The sequence below is a fragment of the Gymnodraco acuticeps genome, unplaced genomic scaffold, assembly GCF_902827175.1.
Source record: "Gymnodraco acuticeps unplaced genomic scaffold, fGymAcu1.1, whole genome shotgun sequence".
Lineage (NCBI taxonomy): Eukaryota > Metazoa > Chordata > Actinopteri > Perciformes > Bathydraconidae > Gymnodraco > Gymnodraco acuticeps.
The window spans coordinates 387,839-401,666 of record NW_022989790.1 but is presented as its reverse complement, the minus strand read 5'-3'; the positions used below and the strand labels follow the sequence as shown (position 1 = coordinate 401,666).

The following is a 13,828-nucleotide window of genomic DNA, read 5'->3' as shown; positions in this document are numbered from 1 at the left end:
TGTTGGAATAATATCAAGGCAGCAGGAGGAGGATTTCAGAAGTTGAATAATGTCCTCTAGGTTTTTATCATTAATCTGATGGAATTGTGTCATGGTGTTTGAATCGATGTTAAGTGGACACAGAGACACATTTGCTGTTCCTGATGCAGAGGCACTGACTGCTTGTCTGATTTTCTGAATTTTGTCAGTGAAGAAGGCAAAATCATTGCACATTGCATTGTGGATAGAAATTCAGAGGCTACTGACACTGGGGGGTTAGTTAGTCTGTCGACGGTAGCAAACAAGGCACGTGCGTTGTTTTTGTTTTTGGTAATGATGTCAGAGAAGAACGATTGTCATGCGTTTTTCAATTCCAAATTCTAAAGGCCAAGTCTCTCTTTATAGATTTCAAAGTGAACCTGGAGATTTGTTTTTCGCCACCTGCGTTCAGCTTTTCGACATTCTCTTTTTTCTGCTCTCACGCTCATGGCCTTTCTCCATGGAGATATTTTCTTGCCAGACACTTCCTTTACCTTAGTTGGAGCAATGGCACCTATAACATTTTTAATTTTTGAATTAAAATGATCTACTAGCTCATTTACTGAGATGTTAGCAGGGGCAAGTGTGGAAGAGAAATTCTGAGTAAACATTTCCCTAGTATTTTCAGTTAAATATCGCTTTGTGGTTACCTCTTTTTTAACATGTTTGTGAACAGAAATAGAGCTCTCAAATAAAACACAGGAATGGTCAGAGAGTGCAACATCAGTCACCACAACCTTAGAGATATTCAGACCCTTTGAGATAATTAAGTCCAGAGTGTGCCCCTTATTGTGCGTGGGCTCCGTCACATGCTGAGTCAGTCCAAAGCTATCAAGAACACAACACAGTTCTTTAGCCCCTCTGTCCTGGGGGTTGTCAACATGGATGTTAAAATCACCAACAATGACCAGACGGTCAAAGTCAATACACACTATAGACAGCAGTTCAGTAAAGTCATCAAAAAAGCTTGCACAGTATTTGGGTGGTCTATAGATATTTAGGAACAGAGCTCGAGAGGAGCATTTCAGCTGAAGGGCCACATATTCAAAAGAATCAAAGTTCCCATAAGATGTCTTCCTGCATTGAAGCGAATCATTGAACAGAATAGCAACTCCACCCCCTCTCTTATGCATTCTTTCCTGACTCATAAAACTAAAGTTGGGAGGGGTTGATTCGATAAGAACAGCTGCACTGTTATTTTGTTCAATCCAAGTTTCTGTTAAAAACATAAAATCGAGGCAAGGCAAGTTTATTTATACAGCACCTTTCAGCACACGGCAATGTAAAGGCGCCCTGTTGTGCTTTTTGGGGTTTTCCCTTTCCTGAAGTGTGTTTATTTAGGTTGTTGTGCATGTAAATGGTCTGCAAAGGCTAAAATCCCTGTGTTCCCTCCGTAGAGAGCTTCTCATTTTGTCAACGTACCTGTCCACGGTAAGGACAACCAGATCCTCCTGGTCAGCGAGCGCCTCCATGGCCTCCTTCAATAGTCTGACTTTTTGCCCTCCACCAATAGAACGGCCCACGTCTCCACCTTTCCACGGCTCTCCCATTCCCAACACCTGAGGCAGGAAATATGTTTTAATCTCTAAAAATCACGGCGGGGAGACATGTTTCACCCATCTTCTAAAGTGTAGTAAGATTGGTACTTCAATATTTTCATACAAAATCTAGAGCTTTGGAAAATAAGGCAATTATGTTACCCTTTTGAACCAGGGCTAGAACATTTTATAAGCTTGTGTGTCAGTGCTGCCAAAAAACAGAACCGCACTATCTCAACAGTAAATGGAAAAAAGCTCTACATCATAACTAATTTGCTCTCATTGGTTTTTCTGGACGAAGATGAGACACACCAAGCCTGGAGAAGCAATATAATCAAGCAAAGCATAACAGGAAATGGACAACATTAAGTCTTATTTAGAAAGGTCGGCCAATGAGGGCTCAAACAGGCTAGAAAAGTAGCTTGAAGTGAGCGCCTAACTCTGACCTCCAACAATGTTTTCTTTCACCGCTGGTTTCAACCTCAGAAGGGAATTCTGGACCCACATCGGGGAGTATCTCTTTAAGATGGATGTTTTTGCAGCTTGGTGCACTTCATTGTTTCCTTTAAAGGCCTAATCAATCTTGGGAAGTGTGGGATGAAAACATTTGGCTGGTCTGTGTGTGTCTATGAGAGAGAGAGCAGCCTCGTTAGCTGGGACACTCGGTGGGTGTAATATTAGAATCTTACCTTCACATTGTACTTGAAGTAGTTTGCAGACTTCATGAAGCGGAGGAATCCGTCTGTCTCCTCTGTTGCGACTGTTAGAACCAGCAATTTCTCTGCAAAGAAAAACATTTCCACAAACTTACTTATGGGTCTCATAAAGTCATCACATATTTTTTGCAGACCAAATGATAGGGATGTGCGGAGATACTCTTGCAGCTGGAAACAGTGACATTTTAGTTTGTGAAATGAGAGCAAATTCCTGGTTTACATCGAAGGGTATCCACCGAAATACGGTTAGTGTTTGACGCTTATATAAGTCTTGAGATTCCCTATTCTGTGGAACGAGTTCCTTGTAAACCTCAGACCTATGTCAACAAACCGGCAGCTATTTGGTTTAACAGTCCAAACCTACATCTCAAATTACTGCCGTTTTGATCTCATTCAAAAGAAGAACTACATTTTTAAACTCTGACCAAATAATTGTTCCTCTTCTTTGGTTAAAAGAACATCCACAAACCTGAGTGCTGACATCTGAGGTTTGACAAAGGGTAGACCAAGTACAAATTAGCACCATAGCCTCATGTGCAGCTACAGAGAGGCAGATTACACCCACTAAGCTAGCTTTCTCTTGTACTGGTTTGTTTTCTCAAACCAACTGGGAGTAGCCTTGATTAGAAAGCAGAATCTGATAGTGAGCCAAGGAGGGAAGTCCTCTGATCTCTAGAGAATCAAACTCCATACTGGTTCATTACCATTGAGCAAAATGCAGTTCTGTGCAGGCCAACAAAAAGTTAATGACATTTTAATATTTCTTTATTGAACCACTTCAATACTAATCCTACTTTTTATTGTTTCAAGAGCCAATCTGCTCTCTATTTAATATGCAGCAGTATGTGTCACCGAAGCCTCGTAAAGGAATTATTGGACATTGGCAAGTAGCGTTGGAAGTGTGACAGAGGCCAGAAAGAGTGCAATGTGTCCCAGTACACAGTTAAAACGCTGGAATACACAGATTGGTATTTCTTTATCGTTTCATTTGTGGAGATTTGAAAGTGTTGTGGTGTTCATTGGTTAGTAATATTACTAGGAATGTAACGATTTAAGGAGAGGATATGTGACGTGACTTTCCATCCGGTACAGTTCCATCACGACAGCTTGCAGAGCGGACATCAAAACCTCTATGGTGGCCATTGAAAGGGGAAGTGGCAAAGTGGATATAGACGTCTCCTAGAAATGGACATCTGATTCCAAAAACACTTAAAAGTTGGGCTTGAATTTACTTTTCGAACGTCCACTGTATTTTCTTCTTTATTCCAACACCGAAGAAGTACATTGAACAAAGCCTGAGCGTGCAAGAACATTTTCTTAATAATTGTGTTGCCAGAATAATTATAATCCTCCACCTCCCACCCACTCGTCACACTTAAGTATATTACAGGCAGCCTCCTGACAGATCTTTTCCATTCATTTCCAGTCAATGAGACTTAGTCATGGTCTCATCCCGTCTAGCCTGTGGCCCTGTCGTCACTTTAATAGCCTTTCCAGGTCTTCTCCGACACAGAGGTTCTGTTACGGGTCACGAATAGTTGTCTGTCTGTCTGCCTCGTTCCTTACAGCATCAGGTGAGCCATCGCGAAGGAATTGGCAGATTCAGAGAAACCTGGGATTTAGATTAAGCTGCGCTCAGAGGGAGGGGAGTCTGAGGAACAGGTGTGTCCATGTTCTTGTTCTTCGCTTGGGATGATGACCCAGTGCAAGGGTTAGCATCTGGGATTCACATTTTCTGGCCAATCACAGCTTGAATATTGATTGATTTTTGTTTTTGTAAAGTAAAGGAAATAGTTGGAAACAGCCTCTTTAATTTAATATGTGTGGGTGGAGGGTATCTGTGTAATTTAACGGTCCAGTAAGCAGTTCTGATAGAGTATTCTTAGGGATTTCTTGGCAATATTTGTAGGCGTCATGGAAAAATCATTATTTTCGTAATGCTGTGAAAACTCCCAGGACATATGTTTTATATTTCTCTTTGCAATGAACTCGAAGCTGCCTGCTTCGAACCCTATTCTGACTACATTTTCAAAGACTTCCTACACATGAGAAGCTGGGATTCTGCCTTTGTCTTGCACACCCATTGAACACAGTAAAACTGACTTGTATTTGATGTCAGGGACACGTTTGATGTCAGGAGGAAACGGCTCACACGATTTACCCCTCGCTGACTTTGTGACCTTACAGAACCTCCTCATCTTCCTCCTGTCGTAAACACGCAGGCCACATGAGTGCATCCCAACAAGCAAGCTCCCAGTTAAGTACAGTCTGTCGACGCTAACCACCTTTGATTTAAAGGAGATGAAAGAAACACTTTTATTTCTTACATCAAAGTTGTTATTCCAATACTTAAGCAGATCTCTTCCTGGGCTTTTCCATACACAACGTTTCCCAGTGGCCTCATGTGAACTCAGGCTGGAAACCTTGGCTAGGTATTTTGATATGTTCTCTAAACACAACGTACCTAGGGAACAATCATCTGCTAATTATATTTCAAACCAAGGCCATACATCTGTTTTCATATCAAGTTCAATCAACTGGGGGCTGCTTTGACTTCATATTTAGATTCTCTTCTTAATAACAGAAGAACATATACTTTCACATTTAAATACACAGTTTAGAACCGGGCTAATTATCAAGTTCGTAAATCCCTCTGATAATGAAGCGACACAGATGGCTACTCTGAAAAGGGAGACAGCCGTGTTTATGGAGGATGAGTGTCTCGTCAGAGTAAACAGTCTCATGTCGGGACGGTAAGAACAGCCCACAGGAGGAGAGGAATGCAGCTCAAACTGCTGCTGTAACTCCTCTCCAAGAAAGGCATTTCTCCCTGTTTCTCTGAACCACATGGGACCGGCCGTCTCGGTACACTTTCACACTTCGATGAGCAAAATCTCTGACTCGCTGGCTCGGGCGAAGCTTGAGTAAGCATTTCTTCCAGAGAGGAAAGTGGTACCATGGGAATATTCCCCGGCCTTGAGCTGAAGGATAACGGGATCTTTCCTCTTTGACGAGACGGTTCTGGACAGGGAACCGCGACTCTTTCTATTTTGGTCATCTAAGTAAACAGTTTATAGAAAGTTGTCTGGCAAAGGAAAGCAGTTCAGTTAAAGAGGCCCTAATATGTTTGTTTTTTTCTTTTCTTTTCCTGTAGTGTGTTATATAGGTTATTGTGCATGAGTAGGGTATGATAGGCTAAGGGGAGGGACATCTCTAAGCGGTTGACCAATGACAACAGAGCCGGCCAGCTAACCAATCAGAGCAGACTGGGCTCTGGTTTCAGACAGAGGGTGAAAAGACGTGCTGCAGCACAGACAGTATGAGAACAATAAAGAGCTTTTTGAACATTAAAGCACGGAGACATGAAGAGACACTACATACTGATATACACCTGAACATCAGCAGGAGAGGACTCTTTAAAGTAGAGACACTACATACTGATATACACCTGAACATCAGCAGGAGAGGACTCTTTAAAGTAGAGACACTACATACTGATATACACCTGAACATCAGCAGGAGAGGACTCTTTAAAGTAGAGACACTACATACTGATATACACCTGAACATCAGCAGGAGAGGACTCTTTAAAGTAGAGACACTACATACTGATATACACCTGAACATCAGCAGGAGAGGACTCTTTAAAGTAGAGACACTACATACTGATATACACCTGAACATCAGCAGGAGAGGACTCTTTAAAGTAGAGACACTACATACTGATATACACCTGAACATCAGCAGGAGAGGACTCTTTAAAGTAGAGACACTACATACTGATATACACCTGAACATCAGCAGGAGAGGACTCTTTAAAGTAGAGACACTACATACTGATATACACCTGAACATCAGCAGGAGAAGACTCTTTAAAGTAGAGACACTACATACTGATATACACCTGAACATCAGCAGGAGAGGACTCTTTAAAGTAGAGACTCTACATACTGATATACACCTAAACATCAGCAGGAGAGGACTCTTTAAAGTAGAGACACTACATACTGATATACACCTGAACACCAGCAGGAGAGGACTCTTTAAAGTAGAGACGCTACATACTGATATACACCTGAACATCAGCAGGAGAGGACTCTTTAAAGTAGAGACACTACATACTGATATATACCTGAACATCAGCAGGAGAGGACTCTTTAAAGTAGAGACACTACATACTGATATACACCTGAACATCAGCAGGAGAGGACTCTTTAAAGTAGAGACACTACATACTGATATACACCTGAACACCAGCAGGAGAGGACTCTTTAAAGTAGAGACGCTACATACTGATATACACCTGAACATCAGCAGGAGAGGACTCTTTAAAGTAGAGACACTACATACTGATATATACCTGAACATCAGCAGGAGAGGACTCTTTAAAGTAGAGACACTACATACTGATATACACCTGAACATCAGCAGGAGAGGACTCTTTAAAGTAGAGACACTACATACTGATATACACCTGAACATCAGCAGGAGAGGACTCTTTAAAGTAGAGACACTACATACTGATATACACCTGAACATCAGCAGGAGAGGACTCTTTAAAGTAGAGACACTACATACTGATATACACCTGAACATCAGCAGGAGAGGACTCTTTAAAGTAGAGACACTACATACTGATATACACCTGAACATCAGCAGGAGAGGACTCTTTAAAGTAGAGACACTACATACTGATATATACCTGAACACCAGCAGGAGAGGACTCTTTAAAGTAGAGACACTACATACGAATATCAACATGAAAAAGAGCATAATAGGGTCCCTTAAAGCGTTACATTCCTTTCCGGGAATATCTAATCAGACATGATTTATACTTGCATGGTTCGCACAGTTATGATTGACTGTGCTTTTCTTTGTGCAATCCAATGGGCCATGCCTGAACTTGGAATTTGCCCGAGGATGTGCACCCTCCTGAAAGTCACCCCCCATCATATGAAATGTGATTTTAACTCAAGTCGTTGAACTGAGATCGGGAAAGGGGAATCGTCAGGGTACATGCAGATTGGTAAGAGATTATAGAGTGTAACAGACTCAGGAATGTAACCTTCATAGCTGGGCATGAGCCTTGGAGCTGTGCCAACATTTCAGCCCATTATGCAGCTGACATCCCTCATTGTTTTATATAACGTAGCAAACACCCTTCCCATCCTGGTGACTGTTTTCTCTAAAAGGGAATGTTGTAGAATTCCTAACTCCTGCCTTGCCTCAGAGGACATTTATTAAAGATACAATCATTGTGTAATCTGTTGGTTTGTAATGCATGATTTATGTCAACATTGGCCGCCTGAGTGAGTACATGAAACACTTTAGGAGATTAAAGTGAAAAAAGCAAAATAGTCAGTGTACTATTTATTACACAACAGCTGAAGAAGGAAACACAGAAGCATTTTGAAGAAGTCAGTGTGTAAGCAGAGACAAATATATAGCTTATCCCTATCCACAAAGACCTGCGAAGAGTTATTCACATCCATTTTTGCTCAATACAGTATAAAAGGGCAAGTGTCATGTTCTTGTGTACGGTGAAGGGTACGTTAACGCTGCATTTGCTGATACTACATGGCAAAGAAATGGCTTCATTACTTGGATTAGTTGAGTGGAGATAATCCTGCTAGACACTCGTTTAGTATCATAAATGTGTTGGCCACAGAGCTTCATTTTTGCAATAGCAAACAGCTGCTTCTCCAGCTGTGATGGATTATCCTCATTATCCATTTGGAGTCCTGTTCATGGACACCTGGTGAATATAAATCTAATGTTCTCTTACGGCTCTTGTTTTGGTGAAATGTGTTTAATCTGTCTACCATTTGATGCTAAGCTTGTTGGGTTTTTAAAAGATTTTCCATTGAAAACAACAACGTTGTTGGGCGTACGGCTAAACAGGGATTTAATACTGTTATTAAAAATAAGGCATATTATCAGACCGTCCCTCCAGGAAGGCATCGTAGTGTTGCACATTAAATAGTCCCCCCTCAAATCTGGTGGATAGATCCAGGAAGCAGACCTGTTGAAGTATACTGGTAGCTTTATGTCTGAGATCTGCACAAGGACTTCTAAAACCCATCTGTGGATTTGTCTATAAGACCGAATCAATAAAGGATGGATATAATGGATAAGGAAATCTATAAATCTCCCTTTTTGTATTCCTATTATCCTATTTGACTGCTCTACTAGTAACTCCGCCATCCATCCAACTCTCAGCCCTGAGCTAAACATAGCGTGCTCGCCAACCTTCAATTACTTCTTAAGATTGTCCAGCTTTCAAATGCATTAGTGTTTAATATAACAAGCAGCTTCAGCTAAGAAATAGCTCTTTCGATAACTAAAAGCCAGGATTCAGAGGCATCTCGACCTGTAGACATACATTTTCCTTTAAAAACACATTTACCTCTTGCTAGGTGTTAACTCCATGTGTTTGTTATTAGCTTAAGTCTCGAAATTAGAGATACAAAAGGAACCAGAACACTTAATGCTCACAGTCATTATTTCAAATGAGGCTTATTTTCTATAATAGACACAACGCACCGTTTCCATCACAAAAAAAAAAAAAAGCCTGTCTTTAACGACACATGTCCAACCGCAGGTCCTTCTGCCTAGGATGTGGCATGATGTCACCCGCACTGAGCCAGGAAACAATTTAGTCCTCACGTCATTTTGATTCAAGAATAGCTCTTTTACAAAAAACACCTGTAATTTATTATGAAATGACAGATAATTGGTTCTAGTTTATGGCATGCTGTTTATTGTCAGGGGAAATAATTACACTCAGGGCGTCCATTTCCTCTGATGGGAACAGTCCAGCGCTACTGAGTTGGTCCTGTCTTTACTTCTGATGATTGTTAGCTTGTTTTTTACTGCAATAGTGTCATTGTCTTACAGCCATTTTCAAAAATGGTGTCACAATTAAATATTGCAATAAATATCCCAACGTTTGTATATTTAAAGAGGCCCTATTATATTTTGTATGACATATGGATGGCGCTACAACACATTGTGCGTGAGAGGCTAAGGGGCGGGACATCTCTAAGCTGTTGACCAATCACAACAGAGCCGGCCAGCCAACCAATCAGAACAGACTGGACTCTGGTTCCAGACAGAGGGTGAAAAGAGGTGCTGCAGCACAGGCAGTATAAGAAAAATAAAGAGCTTTTTGAACATTAAAGCATGGAGACATGTAGAGACACTACATACTGATATACACCTGAACATCAGCAGGAGAGGACTCTTTAAAGTAGAGACACTACATACTGATATACACCTGGACATCAGCAGTAGAGGACTCTTTAAAGTAGAGACACTACATACTGATATACACCTGAACATCAGCAGGAGAGGACTCTTTAAAGTAGAGACACTACATACTGATATACACCTGAACATCAGCAGGAGAGGACTCTTTAAAGTAGAGACACTACATACTGATATACACCTGAACATCAGCAGGAGAGGACTCTTTAAAGTAGAGACACTACATACTGATATACACCTGAACATCAGCAGGAGAGGACTCTTTAAAGTAGAGACACTACATACTGATATACACCTGAACATCAGCAGGAGAGGACTCTTTAAAGTAGAGACACTACATACTGATATACACCCGAACATAAGCAGGAGAGGACTCTTTAAAGTAGAGACACTACATACTAATATACACCTGAACATCAGCAGGAGAGGACTCTTTAAAGTAGAGACACTACATACTGATATACACCTGAACATCAGCAGGAGAGGACTCTTTAAAGTAGACACACTACATACTGATATGAATAATAGGGCCCTTTTTTAATAATGTGACCTAAAAGAAAGGTTGAAAATACTTCTCACAGTAGACCCTGCTCGCTGTATCACTCCTGCCAGAAATCAACAGCTGCTTAAATCCCACTGTTGCACATCCATCACTGAAAGCCTCGCTAGCTAACACAATGAGATAGCTGTACTGTAACTATAGTCCCGATAACCTTGCTGAAATGCCATCTGTTTTCAAATTGCTTAAGAGAAAGACATTGCATCATGGGAACTCTCCGCTTGATATCCTGCTGACCCTATTTTGGCTATTTGATAGTTGGCAGAATACTTCAGACAAGGCTCAGAAAAAGAGACACAAATGACATATTTGGTTTAAAGGAGGCACGGTACCAACGCTGTGGTGACATAGTGACAATGTTCGGAGGCCTGATTGCATGTTCGGACTGCCAGCAGGGTTTGTTAGTTTGTTAGACTGAAATGATATAGGCATAGACAGCGCTATTATACAGAATGCAAGTGTAGGTGGAGTTTCCTTCTCTTCTCTCTAAAATTCTCCCTGTTGACACGTCAGTGAGTTCTGGGAAAGGTCTCTTCTAACATTTTAATCCTGCTAGTAATCACCATATTTCTAAATATCATTTGATAGTTTTGATGTTACTAAGGGAATACAGTGAATTGACCCTAAAAGCAACTCAGTGGTTTACACTCGCACCACAAGAGCTACATGTAAACCTAATACACAGCCTGTCAGAAGTGCTGTTCACGCAGTCAGGAGTAAGTGAAAGGCTCCTTTCAGGTGGCGGGACAGTGGGGGTCTGCACCGCCCAATTTTTGTAACTTTCCGAGCCGACTAACAGCCACGTCCGCTGCTCGCAGACTGGCAAGATGGTGAGATCTGGGCAGAGGGCTTTCTTTCTCTCTAATGCCCCCTTTTTCCTGCTGAATCAGGCCTTTCGCGTCCGTGCTATACAGTTGTGGTTTTTCAAGAGGAGTTGGCGAAGCTGTATCAGAATCTGAAGGAAGTGTGAACCAACACTAACTTGCACAGGTGGCATTCAACACAAATCTGGACATTTGAAATCATTTATAGTCATTTTGGTGCCTTGCTTACCATTAGACTCCAAGAAAGTGCAGATAATTGGTGAACTAGAGAGTTTATTTTATTTTTATTTATTCATTTATTTAACAGGGACAGTGCTTGTGATTAATGAACATTTCTGTAAACGTGCCAGAGTTAGCCAAGAGGCTATTTTTCATCTGTAGTCCCTGGACAGATTTTAAAAGTCAACCTAAAACACATTTTGTGCTTTAATGCACCGATGTTTTCCTGCACAAACTGTTTTATTGAGTACTCACAAGTCCTTTTTTTAAAGCATCAAAATGCCTTTGGTAGAGTAGAAGTAGTCGCTTGTTTTTACATCAAGAAATTGCAAAAGCTTGATCACAGTTTTGCGTACTGGAGAAGTTGCTTGCTGAACCATCTGTGCATGATATTCCTTTTGGAATTATAAGACTGGAACATTTTACATTAAATGTGACCTCTTTTTCTCTACAACAAAATGAATCATTCTGAATTTCTCTTGTTTCTGCTATTTTACTATTGCATCAACGTGGCAAGTTATAAAAGTCTTTATTTTAGTTAAGGCAGTGCTTCATATACTTAAAACTGTTCTTTGTACTGTATGGCACCTGGTTATCTTAAGGAATATAGCAGAGCTGCAGGAACACATTTAAGCACAATCGTATTAAAATAATTGATTATAATAAAGTGTGCATGGTCATATCAAATCTGCTATTACATTACATTACATGTCATTGTTAGACGCTTCTATCCAAAGCGACTTACATACATTCAGTACAGTGGACAATCCCCAGGAGCAATTTGGGGTGAAGTGTCTCAGGGACACAACGACATGCTGAGCGCAGTGAGACTCGAACTTGCTATCCCCTGATTCAAAGTTCAGCACACTACCCACTGAGCCACAGCCTCCCTTATACCTCGAATACCGTTCATTAGAGATTAAGTGGGTTTACTGTATAAATCCCAACAATCTGCATCACTCTTACCTCCTGATATAATCCCCCCATGCAGGTGAACTAACACAGCTTTCATAAGCAAACATTGTGACCCTTGTAAAGTTAATGTGGACACTCTGGGTGTGTGCGTGTGTTTGTGTGTGTGTGTGGACCAGAGGACAAAACAAACCTGTGGGGACTGAAGGCAGCTGTTGTGCCCTTTAGCCTGCCTCCCCCAGCAACATCCACCATTTAAACTACATTTCAAGACTAAATGTATAAACCCACAGCACTTATGACACTGGTATTAAACACACACACATGTACCCACTTAAGTTGTTGTTTGCAACTCTTTACAAGACGCCACGTGACTGTATAAATAGATGTGTTTAACTTAAATGATTTGAGGGTAATTTGGAGTAATTTAGTATCAGGGACATCATGGCAACAAGTCAATAAAACCGTGACATATGATACATAGTGTTTCTACAGCTGTGTATCAACTTTCAATTATCTCGCTTTCTCAGGCACGTAATTGCGTGTTTGCGATTCAAATCAAATAGAAAACCTTGTATTCTGATTCATAGGAAATCATCCAAAAAGAATTGCATGGTTGCTCAAATTCAACAAGTGGAAGTCTCCAAGTCTCGCCTCCAGTCGGTTGGTTATTTATCTCTGACATTTTACAGCCTGCCATGTAACGCATAAATCGGAGCTGCGCGCAGCCAAAGTTAAACAAATAAAATCAGGATTGTGAGAAACCGCAGACGGTTCATTATCTTGTAATTTACTCACCGACAGCGTTTGACAGATTCACGCACAGGGAGCCACAGGCATGCAACATGCGCCTCTTCGAGCCCAGACAGTAACTTCATGCGACTTTCCAACATTATATAATCCTACATATGCACAACAAAAACAACTCCGATTAAAGTAAAAGTATGTGTGTGTTTGCGCAGAGTGTCTTACCTTTAGGAATAGCCGCAGGAGGTTGAGGAGTATCAGTAGAGAAGACACAAAGTGCAAACTTCACCCAGCATGAAAACACAAAACAAAACTTGAGGTACTCCATGTCTGTTATTGTGCGTGTGTTTCCCGGACAGAGTGCGCGTGACCGTCCGGAAAGCCCTGCAGGCTCGATATGTGCGCTCTCGCGGTATTCAAAATTAATAATGAAATAAAACTCTCCAGTGGATGTGAAGTTCAGGCTGAGCTCCGGGAGTTTGAGTTCTGCGAGGCGTGGTTCCTTTATGGTGAGGCTGCTCCCGGTGAGAGATAACGGTGTTCACCCTGACACAGGCAAGTCCTGCGCAAAGTGTGACTAAGCACAGCTGTATATAAATCCCCCACCTCCCCACCCCCCTCCACCCCCTTTACTGTTTCACAGCCCTCCCCCAGGCTGCCCTCCCCCTGACCAACAGTACTCCCCTTTACATGCTCATAAGAGACTTTTCATTCAAACTCATCAGGGGAAAAGGGTGGTAAAACTACTAAATATGCAGTTTTCAATCATTTCAAATGCGATATTTTCACACAAGTTATTTTGATATTTGTTTTGTAGTGTTTTTTTCTTTTCAGTATATGGATATTTAGCATTACATGATTCGTATGAGTAGTAAATCATGCATTCAGATAATTTAAAGTAGAAATACCACTTCAGTTTCAAATCAAATTACAAAATGTAAGGTATCAGAAGCAGCATGTCTCTTTAATTAAAAAAAAACCGTAATATTATATAGATTATTGAGCATTTTTAGTTGTAAGCTCCTTTTA

At 41.1% G+C, this 13,828-nt stretch overlaps 1 protein-coding gene across 3 annotated transcripts in view; it reads right to left on the bottom strand.

The window, feature by feature from the left end:
- plod2 (procollagen-lysine, 2-oxoglutarate 5-dioxygenase 2) overlaps positions 1-13,371 on the bottom strand; it is a 33,863-nt gene extending 20,492 nt beyond the window's left edge. For all 3 annotated transcript variants that reach the window (XR_004569547.1, XM_034222097.1, XM_034222110.1), the window contains exons 1-3: positions 13,025-13,371; positions 2,246-2,337; positions 1,441-1,577 (exon numbers count right to left, since the gene is read on the bottom strand). Coding sequence is in view for 2 of the 3 variants with exons in the window: in XM_034222097.1 (XP_034077988.1) it covers positions 1,441-1,577; positions 2,246-2,337; positions 13,025-13,127 (332 nt within the window). In the remaining variant the exon portion in view is untranslated. The remainder of the gene's footprint in view (positions 1-1,440; positions 1,578-2,245; positions 2,338-13,024) is intronic.
- Between the last annotated feature and the right edge of the window lie 457 nt (positions 13,372-13,828).